Below are 18,827 nucleotides of genomic sequence, written 5' to 3'. Positions count from 1 at the left end.
CAATTCTTTCAGCAGCGGAGTGACATGTTGGCAATACTCTGCCCCAGTGAGCAGTCTCACTGCTGCATTTTGCACTAGCTGCAGCTTCCGGACCAATCTCAAGGCCAGCCCCACATAGAGCACATTACAGTAATCCTGCCTGGAGGTTATCAGTGCATGGCCAACAGTGGTCAGGCTATCCCAGTCCAGAAACGGCCACAGCTGTCTTACCAGCCGCAGCTGGTGAAAGGCATTCCTAGCCAATTGGGGTCACCTGGGCCTCTAGTGACAAAGATGGGTTCCGGAGCACCCCCAGACTATGGACCTGCTCTTTCAGAGGGAGTACGATCCCATCCAAAGCAGGAGACTCCTGTTCCCCTGACAGAACCCTAGTGACCAGAGGGGTTCAACTGTCAGCCCCTCTTCTGGGGATTGTAGCTCTGTGAGAGGAACAGGGCAGCTCCGAGCAGCTCTCAGCACCCTTCCCAAACTACACTTCCTAGGATTCTTTGGGGGAAGCCGTGCCTGTCTAAAGTGAAATAAAGGTCTGGTGTGGATGTGGCCAGGGACAGCTTTGGTTTAAATTTGGGTGGAAGACTACAAGTGTCTATTGTAGAATAAAAAGGTGGGGGAAACCCCAAAAAAGAATGATACTGTTTACAAAGTTTTCCTTTTGGAAAAGAAAGGGGCTTCCCCTCTGCCCACCCACCCACTCAACAACATCAGGAGACCCAAAGATTGGGAAAGGCCCCTCCATATGTTTGTTGACGTCTTGGATCATCTGGGGCTGATGGGAGTTGTGCTCTAAAGCACCAAGATGGCATGAGGTTGGCAAAGGCTGGGGTTACGTCTGTCTGGGGCTGCAACAGAGGACAGGAGCAGAGGCCAAGGGAGGAGGACTGGTCAGAGTCCCAGAGCATGTGTGGGCTGACTGCCATCAGGACTGCCTCCACCCCCCAGTATGTGCATCCTGCATGGAGAGACGCTGCTCCATCCAATGGCAGGCCTGTTGTCTTTGCCACGGCTCCGGGCTCCAGAAGAAAGGAGGGGCCCAAACAAGTGGAGGTGTGGCTCCGGAAGGCTCTCTCCTGCGGCTCCCATCTTGTCCTGTCCCAAGATCTGCAACAGACTCCAGGAGTGGTAGCCATTACTTAGCACACCCCGAGAAGCCTGCATCACATCAGCAAGTTTACAACCTTGGCCTCTGAATGGATAGATCTGGAGTAGTCATCGCTCTCTGGTTCCTTCATTGCAATTGATAAGCAGCCTTCACAGTGGGTGGGTGCCACGTGCCAAGGGTAGAAACCCACGCTTTATAGCCACCCTGCTTTCAGCTATGAAAAAGTAAAGAGGGGTGCCGGGGTGGTGGTGGCTGACCTGGGTGCAGTGGTTTTCCAGATGCCCTCCCTGCCCACCTGCTGCCAGGCCTCCTGTCCCCACCAAGGACCTCGCTTCACCTGCTCTTTCCAAGTATAAAAAGGCTGTGACCTTTCCGAGAAGCCAGAGGCTCCCCTCCCCAGAGCCACGTTCCCTTTCCAGGCCAGTTAGGATGGGAGGGAGGAAGACTTACCACGCACTGCATCAGGAATGGGGGGAGGAGAGTCCCATGGGCGCCTCATGCAGCTCCGCAGGGTTCAGTCCTGGCTGGCCTCAGCAGCTGTGGGGCGCTGGGGAGGCAAGACAAGCCACGGTTAGGGTCCACGTCAGGTGCCAGGACTGACTCTCAACCCCCAGCCTTGGGGTCTGCTGCTCACTCACTCAGAAAGGAGGCTGGAGCAACAGGCGAGAGCAGCACGATTGTCAACAGGGGAGAGAAGGTGCCTGCTGGCACAACCCCTCCCGCCTCTGTCCCCCCCCCCAGTTTTAGATGATAAAGCCCTTCACAGAGCTCAGTCCTCTTGGACTCTGCAGAGTGCCAGGGCATCAACATCACCACCTTGTCAAAATCAACTCTTAGTATGTACAGATCTGAAGTAGGCTCACCGTCTAAACAAAATTAAAAAGAACACAATATTTATCCAAAATGATGGCAACACAAGGTCCATTCACAAGGGGAGCAGCTAGAAATCCTGCTGGGAGAGGGAGGAAGGCCTCAGCTGCCTGCTGAAAGGCAAGTAGTGATGGGGTGGGGGTGAGCTTCCTTACGCACCGCAGTTCAGCGTCTTGGAGCCACCACAGAAAAGTCCCCCTTGTGGCTTCTTGCCCTGTTCCCAACGGCAGGAAGACATGGAGCAAGGCCTCAGTGGGTAACTGTGTTAAGGACTGGGCAATCATATAGGACTGGAGGCAGTTGGCAAAGTAAAAGAGAGAGAGAGAGAGAGAGAGAGAGAGGCTGGGGAGTCCAGGCCTGCCAAGGGAGCAAGTGGGACATATGCCTGCAAAGGCCTGCTCGATGTGAAGGGCAGGCCTCAAGAACTACCCTCCAACATAAGATTTGTGTGTGTGGAGAGGTGTTGTGTGCATGTGTGCCTTGTGACAATGGTGTATCTGTGAGACAGTACAGAATAGGAGTGTGGGTGCACATGTGAGTGTGCAAAAGACACTTGTCAGTTTGCCATTTATGTCTGCATTTAGTGGTGTCGTGTGTTGCTCAGCCTCGCATCAGTGACTATTAAAGCCATGGGTCACCCTCTGTGTGTCTACAAACACCTGTGCTCAACCACACCAGCCTGCTCATGTGCCCTCCAAGCACTGCCCCCCAACCTCACTACCCACCTCCGCCTCTCAAGGCAAAGGTGGAACAGCCCTAAGCCTACCACTGTCAGTTGTGCATCTCCCACAGCTGTGAATCTTGCAGGTTGTGTGGGGCCCACTGGTGCTCCCACCTCACCTCCATGGGCAGCAGGCCATGTGCTGCTCCAGAGTGGACTGCTGTCTTTGGGTAAAGGGTGCCCTCCCTTAGGGCTTGGATGTGCCCTTTCCAGGCAAGAAGAGGGAGTGCAAGAGAGATTGTCTTGCATCATCCACGTATGTGCTGTCCACTACAATGTAACACACCTTATTTACACACATACACACACAGCAAATCCTTTCTCTAGTTGGACAAATTGTGATGCAGATGTTGCGTATGGACACAGCACACTATGGTTCAAGCAGAAGGATGTGATCTGCATGTGGTGTTGTGTCTGTGCGCACGGGAGACCCCCCTACCTATGCACATCTGGGCTGCTTCCCCACTGCCTGTGCACTGCTTACTGCATGTAGCGGGCTGTGTATTGTGCCTCAGCCACATAAAAATGCCGCCCCGTGTGTGTGTGTGTGTGTGTGTGTGCACGCGCTGTTGCGTCTCGCTATCCCTGCCAATGGCTGCCGTGCTCTGCTGTTTCCCATGCCCATGGCTGGCTGGCTGGCTCGTGAACTGCTGCTGCTGCCCTTGCCTCCATACCTGTGTGATGGTGAGGGTGGTGGTGGTGCCGGCCTTTCCTGCTGTGTTGTTTCTGCTCGCCGCTTGCCCACCGCTGCCCATGGCATCGGTGACTGACTGGACTGGTGCCCTCTCCTCCTCCTCACTGTATCTCTGAGCACGGTTAGCCTGGAGGGGGAGGACAGGCGGGGGCTGGCACGGTGCATTGGGGTGGGAGCAGGGACAGCAAGTCTCTTTCAGTGCCCGCTGGCCGGCACCCCTTGGCTGTAAAGACTTCCATGCACCCCCAGATGTCACCCCCTCCCCTCCCCACGCCAATCATGCTATGGAAGCACCTAGAATGGCAGCCACGATGCTGCCTCCTCCTCCTCCTCCTCCTCGGAAGTGCCACCCCCGGCCGTATCCACGCCTGACAGTGGGGAGGGGGAGAAAGCCCGGCTCTGCCCCCTCCAGACTCCCCACTTACCCCACCTTCACAAGTGGCTCCAGCAAGCACCTCACTGGCTCTCCCGCCTCATGATGCTTCTTTGGTGCGAACCAGGGGCTCCCTGTCCCCCCAATTGCTCCTCACCAGCTGAGCGCCTCTGCATCCGCCAGAGACAGTTGCTAGGCAACCGCCTCCAGGAGTTACATCCTGCATCATGAGCAGGCCCCCAAGATGCCTCCCAGTGGAAGGGGCAGAAGGGAAGGGGGACCCCCTCTTAGAGTTGGGGTGGCATCATCACCACCGCACTTACTGACAGCTGACGCCTCCCCCCCTCCAAGGAATTGTCAGCGCACAGATGCAGCACCTCTCCTCGAATCAGGCATTATGCTTGCAATGCAACAGGAGAGGACCCCCCATCAGAAGCCAAGCTGGCCTGGGGCAAGGAAAGGCTTGAGATGGATCCGTCCCCCACCTCCTCCTCCTCCCCCCTCCCGGGGTCCCATTTTGGATTTTAACAGGGGAGGGAGGGAGAGTCTGGAATGCCTTGAAGACAAATCCCCTGAGCAGGAAATATTTCACACACACACCAAAAAAATCCTAGGGGTGGTGACAAGCACTAAGTGGCAATAGAAAGGCACTCTGTACATGGTCAGAGACACTATTACACTCCTGGACTGAGCTGATAAACCAGGTTCAAGGAAGGCACACACTACTTTTGAGATGACAGAAGGATTTACGACAGCTAACTCTTCCCCCCCCCAAAAGGACATTAGCACCCCTCCCTTCCTCACCCCTCTCAAAGCAGGAGGGGTGTGTGAAATCAAGGAGTGCTGCGGCGAGGGGGCCCAGCCTCTTCTAGCTGCCAGACAAACCAGTGGGGCAGATCTGCAGAGGGAGGGAATTCTCTGCTGCTGCTGCTGGGCCTTGCTTCTCCGTCGACAGGGCAGCCCCTGCATTCTGTCACAATTGCATAAGCCCCAAAGGAGGGGAAGGAGCAGTGCCTAGGGGGTGCAGGGGGCGAGCAGGAACAGGAGTCCAGGAGGAGCAGCCGGGCTTACTCAGGCTGACTCACAGGCAGCTGTTCCATAAGCGAGCCAGTCTTTGGGGGGGGTACTGTTCTTCAGGCTCCTAGGAGACAGGGTCCCCTGTCGGGGTAGGAGCTGCTATCCTTAGGCAGTGGCAAGGCACCCCACTGCCAGCTCCAGGTCAGGCTCTGCTCACCCATGGAAGAGCTATTGGGGGGAGGAGAGCAGTCTTGCCTGCTTCTCCTCCTGCCCCTCCAGGCCCACCCCACAGGGCTGAGCGTCTGTCAAGAGAGGCAGAATTGTACCACCACCAAAAAGGTCTGACCAGGAGGCAGGGACTCAAGAGCAGTTTGGTATGGATCTGGACAGCCATGCACCTGCAACTTTTTCCAACTGGGGGCTGGGTGCAGCAGCACATGCACTGAAAAGCTTTGGAATACTCTACCCCAAGAAGTCCACTCTGCTCCCTCCCTGTTGGTTTTCCAGAGACTTCTGAAAACAATCTTGTTCTGGAGAGCCTTTGGGAGGGACTGAAGGTAGAGCCTGACACTGATTTTATGCCTTCTACGTTAAATTTTACCTTTGTAGTCCCTTTAGTACCAATCCTTATATATATGTATATATGTGTATGTATATATAGATATATATATTGTATTTTATGCATTTTAATTTATTTTAATGTTTTTGTGATTTTACTGTTTACAATTTTATCATGTACATGTTTGGTTTTATTTTTGTAAGCTGCCCTGAGTGCCCTATTATAGGGTAGAAGGGCAGGATAGAAATATTTTTTAAAAATAAATGTGAACACAGGGAGCATGAAAGCAAAGATGGCAGACAGATTTGGAAGGAAACTGCAACTGGGGCAGCAGGTGGGCAGCAACTAAACACACATGCCTTACAGACAGCCTGCATGCCAACTCCATGCATGTCCTGGCCCCTGCATAAGCTCCAGGCCAGAGCACAGAGGACAGCAGGCATTTTGCACAACAGGGGCCAACAGATCCAAAAACTTCCCCAACTGAAGCTGCTTTTAGGAAGCTTCTGGTGAAAATGGTGCAAAGGGCCAGTGCAAGAGCTGCCCTGCTGACCTCATGCAGACCTTCCTAGCAACCCTCACTAACCACTGCCGATGGCATTCCTTTTCAGGGCCTCCATGACAGCACAGGGCTGTCTCAGGGATGGTACAAGGAAGACTTTGCCTCAGGGCACCAGTTCATCCCACACCACTCCTGCTCCTCTGGAGAGGTCCTGAGGTGCCCACACCAGCCCCCAACATGGGGACCAAGATATGCCTGATGTGGGTTGTGAGGCTTGCTGGACAGTCCAGTCCACCATGCCCCAGACCACCATCCCTTTGGAAAGTGCAACGCCCTAGCACCTGCCCATTGCCTCACACCTGCAGGTCCCCAGAGAGAAGTACTACCCAGACAGCACCTCCAGGTCATGAAGCTCAGCCTCCACTGATTAGGGGTTCACATGACTGCAGGTCCCTGCTACCAGTCAGCTGAGGCGAGCAAGGGATCCTCTCGGATGGCCCAGACATCTCCCCAGTGGGGTGTCTGGCTGCCATGCAGGGCTCTGAGGCATGGGGGGGGGCAGGGGAGGCAGACCCCCCCCAAGTGCCAGCAGGAAGCAGCTCTCACAACCCAGCCGTAGCATGCCATGCTGGGGAATTGTCCAATATGCTGTCACTTAACAGTGGGCTCAGCTTGTGCTCAGTCTGCAGCACTGGGGTGCACAATAGGGGGTAGGGCGGGCACATGGCATGTATGCTCTGCACACCCCTCCACAGCCCCCCCCCATGTCTCCCTCTGCAGGGCTGCTGGGCACAAAATCCCACGTCACATCATGGTTATTAACATGGCACAGTGGTTGCCTGCCACACCACCACCCCGGCATATTCATCGACACATCTGGCACACAGCTGGAAGTAGGCACAGGTATCATGCGGTTGTTGCTGATGAAGTGCATCCAAGCCTCCAGAGGGAGGCCATCCGGGCACTGACTTCTGCTAGTTACCTGCCTGCAAGGTGCCCACTGTGCCCAGTGCAATGCCCGTGCACCAGGTGTCCCTTGCAAGGTGCAATGCAGAATTCCCAGCAGATTGTAATGCGGGGAGCCCAGTAATCTCCCAGCCCTGTGCCAGCAGATGCCTTAGGGCCTTCTTAGATGGCAATGCTGCCCATGTCCAGTTTACCCACTTTCCTGCCAGTGAGAGTATGCAAGGGTCAGGCTTACCTTCTATTCCATGGCTGGCTTCCTGCCTGTCCCCAGGGCCCTGGAGACCATCTTGGTACCCAATGCAGGCCTCACCTCTACTGAAACCAGCACCAAGAGTCCAACAATATTCTGGCCACCTGCAGTGCCCAAGACATCTGCTGCATGAACGCTACGAGGCCAGGGAGGAGATGCTGAGCATCCTCGTCCTGTGGGCCTTCAGCCTGCAGGCAGTGGGGAGCATCTGGGGGGCTGTCCCGTTGGGCTGGTGGGATTAGGCTGGCAGGGTGCATGGGGCACTGACCATAGGGTGCTCTCTCACACAGATGACCATGGGTGCCAGCTGAGGCCCTTCCTGCATATACTGAATCACACAGATGCGCCAGGCTCCATGCCACACTGCAACTGGGCACACCGTTCCATGTGCACAGTGATGGAACAGGAATGCGGTCACTGGGGCGGATATCTCCTCCCCCACAAAAATCTTGGCTGTGCTGTCCAATGTGGTGCTGGCATGGCAAGTGCCCATAGACATGGATCTTGCTGGGCAGGAGTGCCCGGGGCTTGTTCAAGACACGATGCTGCCCGCCCCAGTGACCTGCCGGAGCCATCTGTTCCTCTAGCCGGCTGTGTGTCTACCTAACAACACCCCTGCTGTCCTGCTGCCATCAGATCTCCCGGCCCAGCCCTCCACCTGCCTGTCCTGGTCTCTCATGCCACCATGGACAGAGCCACTGAGGGGGGCAGGGACCTAGCCCATTGTTCCCTATACAGCGCATCTCCCTATGCCAGACCATTGGTTGGCACAGGAGGCACCTGGAGGTGAGGGTGGGCCTGCATGAGCCGGGTCTGAATGTGGCAGCTGAATGCCACTCCTAACCCAGCCATGCCCCTTTTGGGGGCTGCCAGGCCAGGCAGAGTGGTGTCGGGCATGACTTCTGCCACCCAGGCTGCCTGTTTGCAGGTGCACAGGAGCTTAAGAGGCCTGTTCTCGTGGCTGAAACCCACTTAGGCCTGAGGCAGAGGTAGGGGTCCCTCTAACCTGCAGTGCCACCCAAGGCCTCAGCGACTCCTGAGGGAGGCCCCAGAGAGCCACACCTCTCCTAGGCAGCTAGCCATGTTCTCACCTGACCCAAAGGGCCAGGAAGACTGCAGGCAGCTTGAAAGGGCAAGCACGGTCCCCACTCCTCACTGGTTTGAACGGACACTGGGTCAAGCCCCTGCTGCTTCTACCAATGCTTCTGCCCAGGTTGCAAGCTGCTGGTGGTGGGAGATATCAAGGGAGAAAAGCCCTGCACACATTTGTTTTCATGGCATCGTACTACCCCAAACTCAGGGGTGTCCCTCAGGCCTCTATCTGGGAGCCAACTCCCTTTGTCTATCACCCCACAACTGCCATTTAGCTATCAACCATCAGCATAATGTCACGCTGCCTCCATCTCCTGCTGGTGGATGTGCTTGGAATTTGCATGTGCTCGGTTCAATATATGGAAGTCAGACTCTGAGCTTCTGTGACATCACAGCAGCTCAACAGGTGACAACCGTTTGCCTTGGCTGTTGTCCTTCTAGCACCAATTGGCAAGAAAGCTATGGTGATTCTTGGTTTTAAGAGAGATGAAGCTTCTCCTTCGGCAAGCATCCTTCTGCCCCCCACGGCCCCCCGTGTTTCCCACAGAGACTCCAGCAGGAATCTCCTTTCACATTTATTATTGCCAGTCTCGGACTGATACAAAATATAAGCACGGCAAAGGCCACACGCAAACAGCCTTATTGCTCACAAACAGCTTTGGCTTTTCAGAGGGAGCGTGGGTGTGGGGAGCTCTCCAGGATTTCTCCACAGAGGACATCTCTGCATGTCACCACCTGTGAATGCTGGCGCAGACCTATGACAACCTGCACTTGTGCAAAATTCCTCACACGGGAGAAAAGCACCCCGTGCCCCAAGGAGCAGCGAGGAGACCCTGAGAAGACCGAGAGCCACGCAGAGGAGGCTCATGGGAGGGGGAGCACAAGCAAGTTGGGGCGGGGGGCTTAATGGCCAGCGCTGCACTCCTCACATGGCACAGATGCTGGGCAGGAGCCCTTGGGCCCAAGAGAGGCCTCCTTGCCAGGCAAGAGTCAGAAGGAGGTTTCGCTGAGCCGCAATTTGGATGGAGCCAGTGGGAGGGGGGGCTCAGGGGAGGCGGGGCTCAGGCTGGGGGCTCTTTGAGCTGCAGCACCAACAGGGCACCTGCCACGCCTGACCTGGGCTCCCTGCTCCCTGGAGCCACTAACCCACCGGCCCTCAGATGAACGGGCAAGTTCCTGGCATCGCTCGACAAAGTTCCCACTCAGCCGCCGCCGGTCAAGGTCCCCTGGCTGCAAGTGGGGGTCAGGGGGGGAGGAAGTCAGGTTCTCATGGCTGAAGCGGCAGGGCAGGGCCAAGGAGCCCTTCGCTGGCTTCTCTTGGGTCCCGTCAACATCTTGGAACTGGAGACTGCTAGGAGAACCACAAGCATGTTAGAGCTGCCCAAGGGAAGAGGAGACTCCCCCCACAATTCCACACAACGGTCTAGCCCAGAGCGCAATCAGCTGGGGTCCCAAAAGATCTGGGCGGCTGTTTCCAACGCATTCATCGTCCTGCCCCCTTGTGAGCTGTTGCTCTAGATTAGAGGAAGGTACGACTGCCAGCCTGGAACGCTCAGCAGTAAAAGGCGGCTGAGTGGTGGGGCCTTTTTAAACTATTCATCTCCGTGCCTGCCCCTACCTGGTGCTGGCAGTCCAGGGAGTACTTGTGGGGGTGAAGGGTCTGGCTGGCCTCATCTCTAGGGGGTGGGTGAGAGCCAGGTCACACTGCTCCAGTTCCTGCAGAAGTTCCTCCTCTGAGAGGCCACCGGCATCTGAGGAAGATACAAAAATGGGGAGCCTTTTATTGGCACAGCAAGATCTCAGGCCGACTAAGCCAAAACTCAAAGGCAGGGAAGGAGCAGCTCTAAAAATGGGAACGACACAACCCAGAGAAAAGGCAAGGCGGGGCGGGATTCCGAGGATTTTGCACTGAGTGGCTGAACGAGGTAGAGCCCCCCCACAGCGCTTGGACATGGCGCGGGCCGCCCGCTACTTCCTGCCCACATGAGCGTGGCCTGTGACAACGTGCCCTCCTGGGGGTGACCCCGCCTGCAGCTGCGCCTTGTCCGGCCTCTGGGTGACAGCACTCGCCTTGGGTTACCTGCTGCTTGCCCCACAATCTCCATGGCAGTGGTGAGGTCCCACATCTGGAGGCTGCCATTGCTGTGGCCGGTGAAGAGGTAGCGGCGGGGGCGGGAGCCGATGCGGCTGGACCCCTCACACTCTTGCACTGTGAAGGCAGTGATGGCCGAGCCATCCACAGAGCACACTTCGCAAACCCTGCGGGAGAGAAGGGACGCCTGGGCTCTGGCACACCTCCAGAGCCGGCAAGGCCGAGCAGGGCACGGCCGGGATGGAAAATGGTCACTGTGGCCCATCACGGCCTGCAAAAAGCTGCCTCAAGGCACTCCAGACAAAGAGTCTTGTTTTCTGAAGAGGGAGGACCTCCCCAAAAAAAGCAGTTTTAAGGTTTTTGTCTCTGAAAGGGGACAATTAGCTTTCCTTAAAGGACTGAAGACCTTCTGCAGGCCCAAGTGCTCAGCATCTGATGCTGCCACTAAGGCGGCTGCTGTTCCTTCCTCCCCCATAGCCCCAACGTGCAATGCTGACCCTTGTCCCAGTGAACTTAAATTCCCCCTCTGCCCACCTTTTGCCTGTGGAGGAGAGGCGCACGTAGAGCTTGCTGGAATCTGGCACCACCTTCTGGAGGAAGACTTGCTGGTCGTCCCGCTCGCCAAAGGGGCCTGCAAGGGCATGGGGGGGGGGAGGGACGGAGGGTCACAGGCCTGGCACAGGATGGAAAGAGGCGAGGCAAGCAGTGGGATCTGCTAGTTTGGGGATGGGCACAGTTCAGTGGTTAGAGCATCCCAGAATTAATCCCCCATGGCAGGGCTGGGAGAGAGACCTGTCCGAAACCTGGACAGCTGCTGCCAGTCAGTGCAGGCAGTTCTGAGCGACTCGGACCAAGGGCCTGGCTCAGTGTTAGGCAGCTTCCTGGGTTCCCAGCTGGCCCCTGTGAGACCAGTATGCCAGGTGAGCTGGGCTGCTGGCTCTCCTTACGCACCAGCCCAAGGGCCAACCCTTCCCCAGCCAGCCAGCCGGCCTACCAATGTCTGTGCCAGCGTTGCAGCCTCCATGCCCGTCCACAGACTCCAGGGCTAAGATCTTGAAGGATGCAAGCGGGGTAGAGCCAGGCTGCGTGGAGATCATCCCACGGAACCGGGTCACTGTCCACGTGCGGACGTGGTTGTTGTCGGCACAGACTAGGGGCAGAAGAGGGTGAGGGAAGCGAGGGACAGGAGCCCCTTCAGGCCAGCGCAGCCTCCAGCCGACCAAGCCTGCCATACCACCTCTCTTCTCCCTCAGGCCAGTACCTGAAATGAGGTGCCTCTCGGAGAGCATCACCTTGGTGACTGGGCTGCGATGGACAGCAAAGGTCTGGAAGAGCTGAGGCCCAGAGCCCGCTGTCTCCGGGTGCTGTACAATCACACGCACCCGCCCGGAGCTGGTGCCGTAGGCAATCTCAATCCAGTTGCCACTGTTACCTGTGCACGGGAGCAGAGAACTGGGTGGGGGGAGAGGGGTGGCACCCGCACCCTCCTGCGCACTAACACAGGCCCAGGCAGGCAGCCAGGAAAAAGGCCAAGGGATGGGACCGGGCGAGGGTCCCGGGTCTGATGCGAGTTCCAGGAAGTCTGGGGAAGGGCCAGTGCTCAGCAGCAGAGCATCTGCCCTCCATGCAGAAGGGCCCAGGCTCGCCCCCCAATGGCAGCTCCAGGCATAGCCTTCTGTGAAGAGCTGCTGCCGGTCAGGGCAGGCAATGCTGAGCTAAAGGGACCAGGGGTCTGGCTCAGTACCAGATGGCTTCCCATGTTCCTGTGAAACAATGGGGGGAGGTTTCATTAGTTCAGCAAATGGAGGGGGGGTGGAATTCCTGGATTTGGCCCCAAATGGTGGGAGGAGAGTTCCTTACTGCTCTTTGGCGGGAGATAGACGCTGAGTGCGGTGATGGCATCCTCAGAGGGGTCACGATACAGTTCGGTTACCAGGAGGTCATTGTCCTTCATGCGCAGCGGGAACTTCTGCACATCTGAGCAAGTGAAGGAACCACACGATGCTGGGGGAGGAGCCAGCCTAGCCAGCAGACTGCTTGGCCCCGCCTCCACACTGCAGGCCCCCCCAATCCCAGGCCAAGGAGACGGGGGGGGGGCACCCTGGAGCCAAAGGCTGCTTCTACAGCTCTCCCATCCAGCCTGGCCTCCCACACCACCCACCCAAATGCTGGTTTTTCATCTGCCCTGCCAGCAACTGACCCTACTTCAGCGCCCAGGAAAAAGGCTGGGTGGGACTTTGTGCCTGGCCAGCCCAGCAATCCCCATCGCTCACCTACATAGTAGATGGAGCCATTGTTGCACCCCAGGAGCAGGAAGGAGCCAGCCGCGTCATAGCTGTTGATTGGGACCATGTCCTGAGTCTGTGAAGCCCGAGGGGGAGGGGACGGGGAAGAGCTGTCAGGGCAAGACCTGGGAGGAGAACCCAAGGTGGATGACAGATGGGGGGGGCTGTCCTGGAATCCCCAACACCACCAGCTGTCCTGAGAGAAGGGAAAGAGGAGGCACAGGAGGGCCCAGCCCAATGCCCCTTGGTCCAGTGGGTGGGGTGAGGGCACAGCCACCAGGAGTAGGACTCTTTAAAACCACCGTCATCCTCACCACCACAGCAGTCACAGAGACTGTGAAAAAGACTTGGTCACCTGAGAGCCTGCAAGGGGCACCAAGCTGCTCAGCCCTGATCGTGTGTGTCCTTGAAACACCCAGCTCCGTCCCCCCATCAACCCCACAGCAACCCTCCTTTCTCCCCCAGACAGACGCTGCCAGAAAGTGCCAAGCTCCAGAGTAGAAAGCTTCTAGGAGAAAAACCATCACCACCACCACCCCAACACCGAGTGCTGGGCTGCCTCCCACCTGCCAGTGTTTGGTGACTGCATTCCACACGCCAATCTTGCCCGTGTGGCTGGCGGCAATGAGCTGGCTTCCCACAAAAAACAGACCTTCCATGGGGACTCCTAAGTGGAATACACCTGCAGGAGAGGCAGGACATCAGAAAAACCCAAACCCTGCTGGATCAGGCCGGAAGAGAAGGCCCAAGCAGCTGTGCCTCCCTCCTGCCCCGAAACTAGTATTCCGAGGCAGACTACACAGCCTGTGGGACATCCATCAACCCATCTAATCTCCCATTAAAGCCATCTAAGCTGGTACCCATTGCATCACCCACTGAGGCCCCAAGAGGCATAAACCCACTGACTGGGGCCTCAGTGGAACAAAAACAGGGGACAGTAGGGCTGGATTGGTTGACAAAGCTGATCGGACCCCAGTGCCCACGAACGTGGACATTTTAGTCAGCTCTGGGCAAAGCTAGTGCCAAGAATCTGGCAACAACTCCCAAAGACCTGAGACTGGTATCTGGGCATCTCAAAAACGGTTTCCGCCCAACAGAAGCCCCATTTGGATCCCAAAGAACAGGAGATGTTACTCTCCTTGCTGCGTCTCACCAATCTCAGTGCCGTTCCCATCTGGCTGGAGAGCCCAAAGGAGAATCTCGCTACAGGACGCAGCAGCCACCATTTTGTCATTGTCGCCCAGGGAGCCACCAAGCACCCGGGCATTCAGTGCCACCAGTTCGATTACCCAGTCCAGCCGGGGGCTGCAGAACACCAACTGCCAGCCAGAGGTCTCCTTCATCCTACGGGACAGAAAGACCAATCAGGCAGTAGAGGGTGCAAGGGAAGGAGGGAGGGAGTGAGGCAGCCAGATCTTTGTTCCCTTCGAGCATCCAGCTGAGCCTCAAGGGTGAGGAGACTCAACAGGCCACTTGCCTGTAACAGACGAGGAACTGGGCAAAGGCCACTGCTATCCAGTTATGATGCCCACAGACAAGGCGCACCACGCCTGGGTCATTTGTCCCTCCTGGGGAAGGAAAGGGCAGAAACAGATTCTGAGCAAGGTCCCTCTCCTGGCCACTCCTGGAGGGGGAATCCTTCTTCCTGGATCGGAAGGTGGTACAAAATGAGCTTCGGGCTGCCACAGGCCAACTTCTAATCTCCTTGTGCCTTGGCCGTCTCTACGAAAGGTAGATGTTAGATCCCAAACTATTAAGTTGTCCCATTTTCAGTCTTGAATTATGTACACCCCAAATTTCAGCTTTCTAACTGGTGTTGAAGTAAACATTCTGAATATCCTTCATGTTCCTCATTTTAAGGGAGAGATATTCAGATGTCCTATTTTTCAAGTAACGAGGAGTCTCAGAAATTATAAATTTGTTAGGTATGCAGTTCGTTGGTAGAACAAGGTGCTGCTGTTATTTGTTCCCATTTTACAGCTCGAGAGAACTGAGCAAGTCCAACATACCCATGGTATCCAAGACCCAGGCCCAAGTTCAACCCTGCACCCACTGGCACCTTTGGCCATCTTCTCCTGCATGGTACATACCTGCTCCTGAGGCCCTCTCTTCCAGCAGCCGCCCCAGAAGCCCTGCATTTCCAAGGTTGGGGGGCATGGTGTTGCTCCGGCGCACAAGGGCCCGCTCTGAAAGGTTCCCCAACCGGACAGCCAACTGCACACCTGTGACACTGTGGCGGTTCCACCGCTTGGCAGGGAACACTGTAAGGGACAGGAGGGAAATTAGGGTGGCTGAGCGACAGCGCAGCTGGGTTGCCTTACTCATGGGCACCAGTGACCACCCCCAAATGGCAGGCCCAGCAAAGCAAAGCCCCTTTCCCAAGGTGCACCTCCTACCTGGTGGTGGCAAGTAACCATTGAAAAGAACACTCCCGCAGGATGAGTGTTCCAGCTCTTCACGCAACTGCAGGCGGCACACTGGACACAATGAGACCAAGGAACAGGATAAGTCATAGAAAGCCTCTATCTTGGGGGCACCAATGCATGATATTCACACAGCCCAGCTGCCCCCCTGGAGGTGGGTCAAACTGCAGCGTGGAGCTGACAGTCCAAAGTGGGATAGGGCGCAAACAAATCCCAGCATGAATCATCTGCTTGGGACCATAATCTGGTGCAACCTCCCTGCTGCATTTCAGACTTGGCACCCACTCCAAGAACAGCCCAGGCAAGTCTGGTCCCTACAGGTGTACCTAGTGGTGTGATCCCATAGAACTGCGCCTCATGCAAGAGCAGCGAAACGTTAGTCCTCCTGGGGGCACAAAATGAGAGGTAATGAGAGATGTCTTCCCACAAGATTACCATTGCCGCCCCAGCTCCAAAAAGGCAGCAGAAACGCTGATGGCTAGATGCCACACATAACCCTCCCCAGCTTCATGACCAGGGAGAGGCTGCTTGGATCTTCACATCCCACCTGATGTCAAGCTCTTTGGTCCGGAGAAAGTTTAGGATGGGGGCAAAGACATCAGGGTCTCGGTCAATAAAGATCTAGGAGGAAAGAAGCAGAGTTGTGCTTGACTAAATGCGTACAAAGAAAGCTTGCAGTCTACTCCAACAAGCCCTAACCAAGAGATTCTCCTGTCATGCAATATGCCTTTACTCAGCCCCGTATGAAAAGCTGCTCAAAGAGTCTGGTGTGACAAGGCAGATGAGGCCTACCAATGTAGGCGGAAAACGCAAATCTCTAAAGCAGCTCTGTGCTGAGGGAGTGCTTCATCTCAGCTGCCCCCTTCCAATGATCCCAAGATCCAAGGGCTGAGATACTGTAATAACCGATTCAGCCCTGCTGTCAAGGCCATCTTCCTGAGAAGCGCTTCCCTAAGACAAGATGCACTTGAATGATTCAGGCGGTGAAGCCCAGAAGTCTCCACCAGCAGGACAGGATCCTTTCCCACGTTTAGCCAACATGTTCTGCAGATAAATTCAATGCATGCTTCATTTCATTCCATTCCTGCATGGTTGATGGTCAAGGATTACAGGAGTTGTAATTAAGCATCAGGAGGGCACCACATTGACTATTCTTGCCTCACAGTGTGCCTGCAGCATGTTCCCCACTCTCATCCTGGTCTCCAGAAACAGAATAAGGAAAAATTAGTGTTAAGAGCCACTCACAGCACCTGTTTCATCCTTCAATGTAGATATCCGGCCGCTGAGAAGGCTGCAAGTCAAACAAATGCAGGTGAGGTTCTAGGACTGTTGCTGAATGAATTCAAGCTAGGTCAAATGGGGCATTAAGGGGAGCACCGCCTTGCAGGGTTATGTGAAAGGCAGCATATTGGACAAGCTGGCTTTCTTATCACGCTTGCAGGGCCTTGCTAGTTCATAGTTGAACATCACGGGCCTTCCAGCTCCCCATCAAATGCCACAGCTGCCACCCGCCCACTTCCTTGGCTGCAGGGAATCTCTAGAAACGGGTCCCTCGGGCACAAGCTTTTTACCCCCAGGCCCGGAACAGCAACAATGCCCAAAGGCGAAGGAGCGCTGCGTGACCTCTGCAATGCTTCCGAGGCCTCAAAGCCCAGCTGGTGCTTCCTGCGTGGATGTGGATCTGGCGGCTGCGCTGAGCTTCCCGCTTTCCTCACGGGCATTCTCCACAAAGGGTCCCTCCCCCTCCCTCCCCCTGCCCCCCAGCACCTGGAAAAAAAGGAATCTGGGATCCAGGTGAGGGTCTGGCGCGAGGTGCTGAACCTGCAAGAGGAGAGGAGGAAGACCGTCAGTGGGGACGCGCGGGGCTCTCGTGCGAAGGTGACCCCCTCCCCTCCGGGCTCACGCGCATCTTCCCACTGAAGCGCAGGCCGCGAGCTCCTCGGGGCAGAGCCCTCGTGCGGCGTTTTGGGGCTTATTGGGCCACCGCGGGCGCAGCGGCAGCTTAGCGACTGTCTTGCTGTGGTTGCTCCCCCCGAGGGGCGCGGCCGGGACAGTCTCCCCAGAGGGGACGGGGGGCACTCGCCTTCGGCCGCCCACATTCAGCTGGACGAGCTCCGCCCCTCGGCCCGACCTCGCCGCCGCCGTCGCCATGGTCGGCCTCGGCCAGACCCACCGACTTGCCCGCTTCCGGGTTCCCGGCTCCTTGAATGGCCCCGCCTCCGTCCCGACGCCATTGGACACACGTCAGGCTGAGTTCCACCTCCAGCTGAAACGGGTCGCACAAGCCCCGCCCTCTCCGGACCCTATTGGTCGGAAAGGACGCATCCTCGCCGACGTATTGGCTCTCGGCAGCGCAAGGTCTACCTCCCCGCGCTCCTCATTGGCTTCCAGGAGACACTTGCGCCGCCGCATGATTGGACGCCCTCGCCCGGGGGAATGTAGGAGGAGCCTGGACGGGCGCCAGGACGCGAGGCGTATCGCGCTCGGCCTTCGCACGCTTCCCTTCCGGGGCTGCGGGGGCGACGCAGCCGGCCTGCCAGAGGCGGGGCCAACGTGGGGGCTGGCCTAGCCCTCGGCCGTGGGTGGTCGGCAGCCGGGAAGGGGCGGAGGCTCCGCGGCAAAGGACGCCTCGCGGGGCCCCGCCGTCGTGCCCCTGCCCTGCCTCCGAGGGGAGCCCCTGTACAAGGGCACCGGGCGCAGAGAGCCGTCCTTCGGCCGGCCCGAGGGCTTTGCAGACCTCCGGCCAGATCAGCGGGGCCGCGCGGAGGGAGAAGTCTGCTTGCCGCGGGTGTTCCGCGGGGCCCCAAAGCACCACGCGGCGGCAGCGGCCCATTTTCGCCCTGGGCGCCGGGGTAGGGGGCGGGGCTCTGAGGCGTTTGTGGGGCTGCCCTATAGCGCTACAGGGACAGGCGAGCGGGAGGTTTCCCCATCCTTCTGCCAGCTGTGCAGCCGTGGGCAAGCTGCAGAGTTCCAAGGAGCCCAGTTGCCCCCCAGCTGGCAGTTGTGGACAAGGAAGGGGTCATCTTGTGCATCTGTGGCAAGCTGAACAGGCCCTAGGCAGCTGGGGAGGACTAGCTTCAGAGGGAGGCAATGGTAAACCACCTCTGAATACCAATTGCTGTGAAAACCCTATTCGTAGGGTTGCCATAAGTTGAGATCGACTTGAAGGCAGTACATTTCCATTTTTCTGCCTACTAGCTGCCGACGTAGGCGCACCTCTGCGGGTGAATCGGGAGCCCTCCTTGGGGGCTTGGGCTGTATCTGCCATTTGGCAGTGCTGGTTTTTTTTCTTCCTGTTTTGCCAGCCTGTGACTTGGTTGCTCCGGTGTGGCAGAGGCTGCGGTGGCGGCCACGGGGCCTCGCTTCACCCTAAAGCCCCGGGTGGAGGTTGTTTGGGGTGGGGCTGCCCCGGCTGTAGCCCATGCGTATTCTGCCTCGCCTGGCGCTCGAGGACCAGCCCACCGACCTGTTCCGTGCTAGCCAGTTGGAAGCAGCCGGTAAATGGAAATGGGCTGCCTTCAAGTCTATCCCGACTCATGGTGACCCTACGAATAGGGTTTTCATGGTAAGCAGTATTCAGAGGTGGTTTCCCATTGCCTCCCTCTGAGGCTGAGAGGCAGTGACGGGCCCAAGGTCATCCAGGGAGCTTCATGGCTGTGTGGGGAGTTGAACCCTGGTCTCCCAGGTCGTAGTCCAACGCTCTAAGCACTGCACCACACTCCCCTTGCCTGGCTGGAACTGTGATCATGGCTCTTGCTTGCCTAGATGGAGAGGGCAGAGGGGCACGTGGTCCTCAGAAGGTTCCACAGAAGGGACAGTGGCTCCTTTACTGAAAAAGGTTGTTCATCCCTGGCTTTGCTGATTCCCCACTCCCTGCTGAGACA

At 57.1% G+C, this 18,827-nt stretch overlaps 1 protein-coding gene across 8 annotated transcripts; it reads right to left on the bottom strand.

The window, feature by feature from the left end:
- Nucleotides 1-8,705: 8,705 nt before the first annotated feature.
- On the bottom strand, nucleotides 8,706-17,179 carry SHKBP1 (SH3KBP1 binding protein 1). Of its 8 annotated transcripts, none has more exons than XM_061597089.1 (18): nucleotides 17,027-17,177; nucleotides 16,711-16,764; nucleotides 16,189-16,234; nucleotides 15,491-15,564; nucleotides 15,270-15,328; nucleotides 14,917-14,997; nucleotides 14,611-14,781; nucleotides 13,998-14,088; nucleotides 13,674-13,864; nucleotides 13,087-13,202; nucleotides 12,509-12,596; nucleotides 12,096-12,212; nucleotides 11,497-11,667; nucleotides 11,230-11,385; nucleotides 10,770-10,866; nucleotides 10,224-10,402; nucleotides 9,762-9,894; nucleotides 8,706-9,494 (listed from the first exon to the last, which is right to left on the bottom strand). In XM_061597089.1, the coding sequence occupies exons 1-18, from the start codon at nucleotides 17,092-17,094 to the stop codon at nucleotides 9,134-9,136; spliced, it is 2,253 nt and encodes a 750-aa protein (XP_061453073.1). In that variant the 5' UTR covers nucleotides 17,095-17,177; the 3' UTR covers nucleotides 8,706-9,133. The 8 variants fall into 8 exon arrangements, with proteins under 8 accessions (XP_061453073.1, XP_061453074.1, XP_061453076.1 ...); XM_061597090.1 differs by having other exon boundaries at nucleotides 8,706-9,491; XM_061597092.1 differs by lacking the exon at nucleotides 17,027-17,177 and having other exon boundaries at nucleotides 16,194-16,234; nucleotides 16,711-16,769.
- Nucleotides 17,180-18,827: the final 1,648 nt, after the last annotated feature.

Source organism: Rhineura floridana, chromosome 15 (assembly GCF_030035675.1).
Source record: "Rhineura floridana isolate rRhiFlo1 chromosome 15, rRhiFlo1.hap2, whole genome shotgun sequence".
Classification (NCBI taxonomy): Eukaryota; Metazoa; Chordata; class Lepidosauria; order Squamata; family Rhineuridae; genus Rhineura; species Rhineura floridana.
The sequence above is the reverse complement of the archived record's forward strand: the minus strand, read 5'-3'. Positions and strand labels throughout refer to the sequence as shown.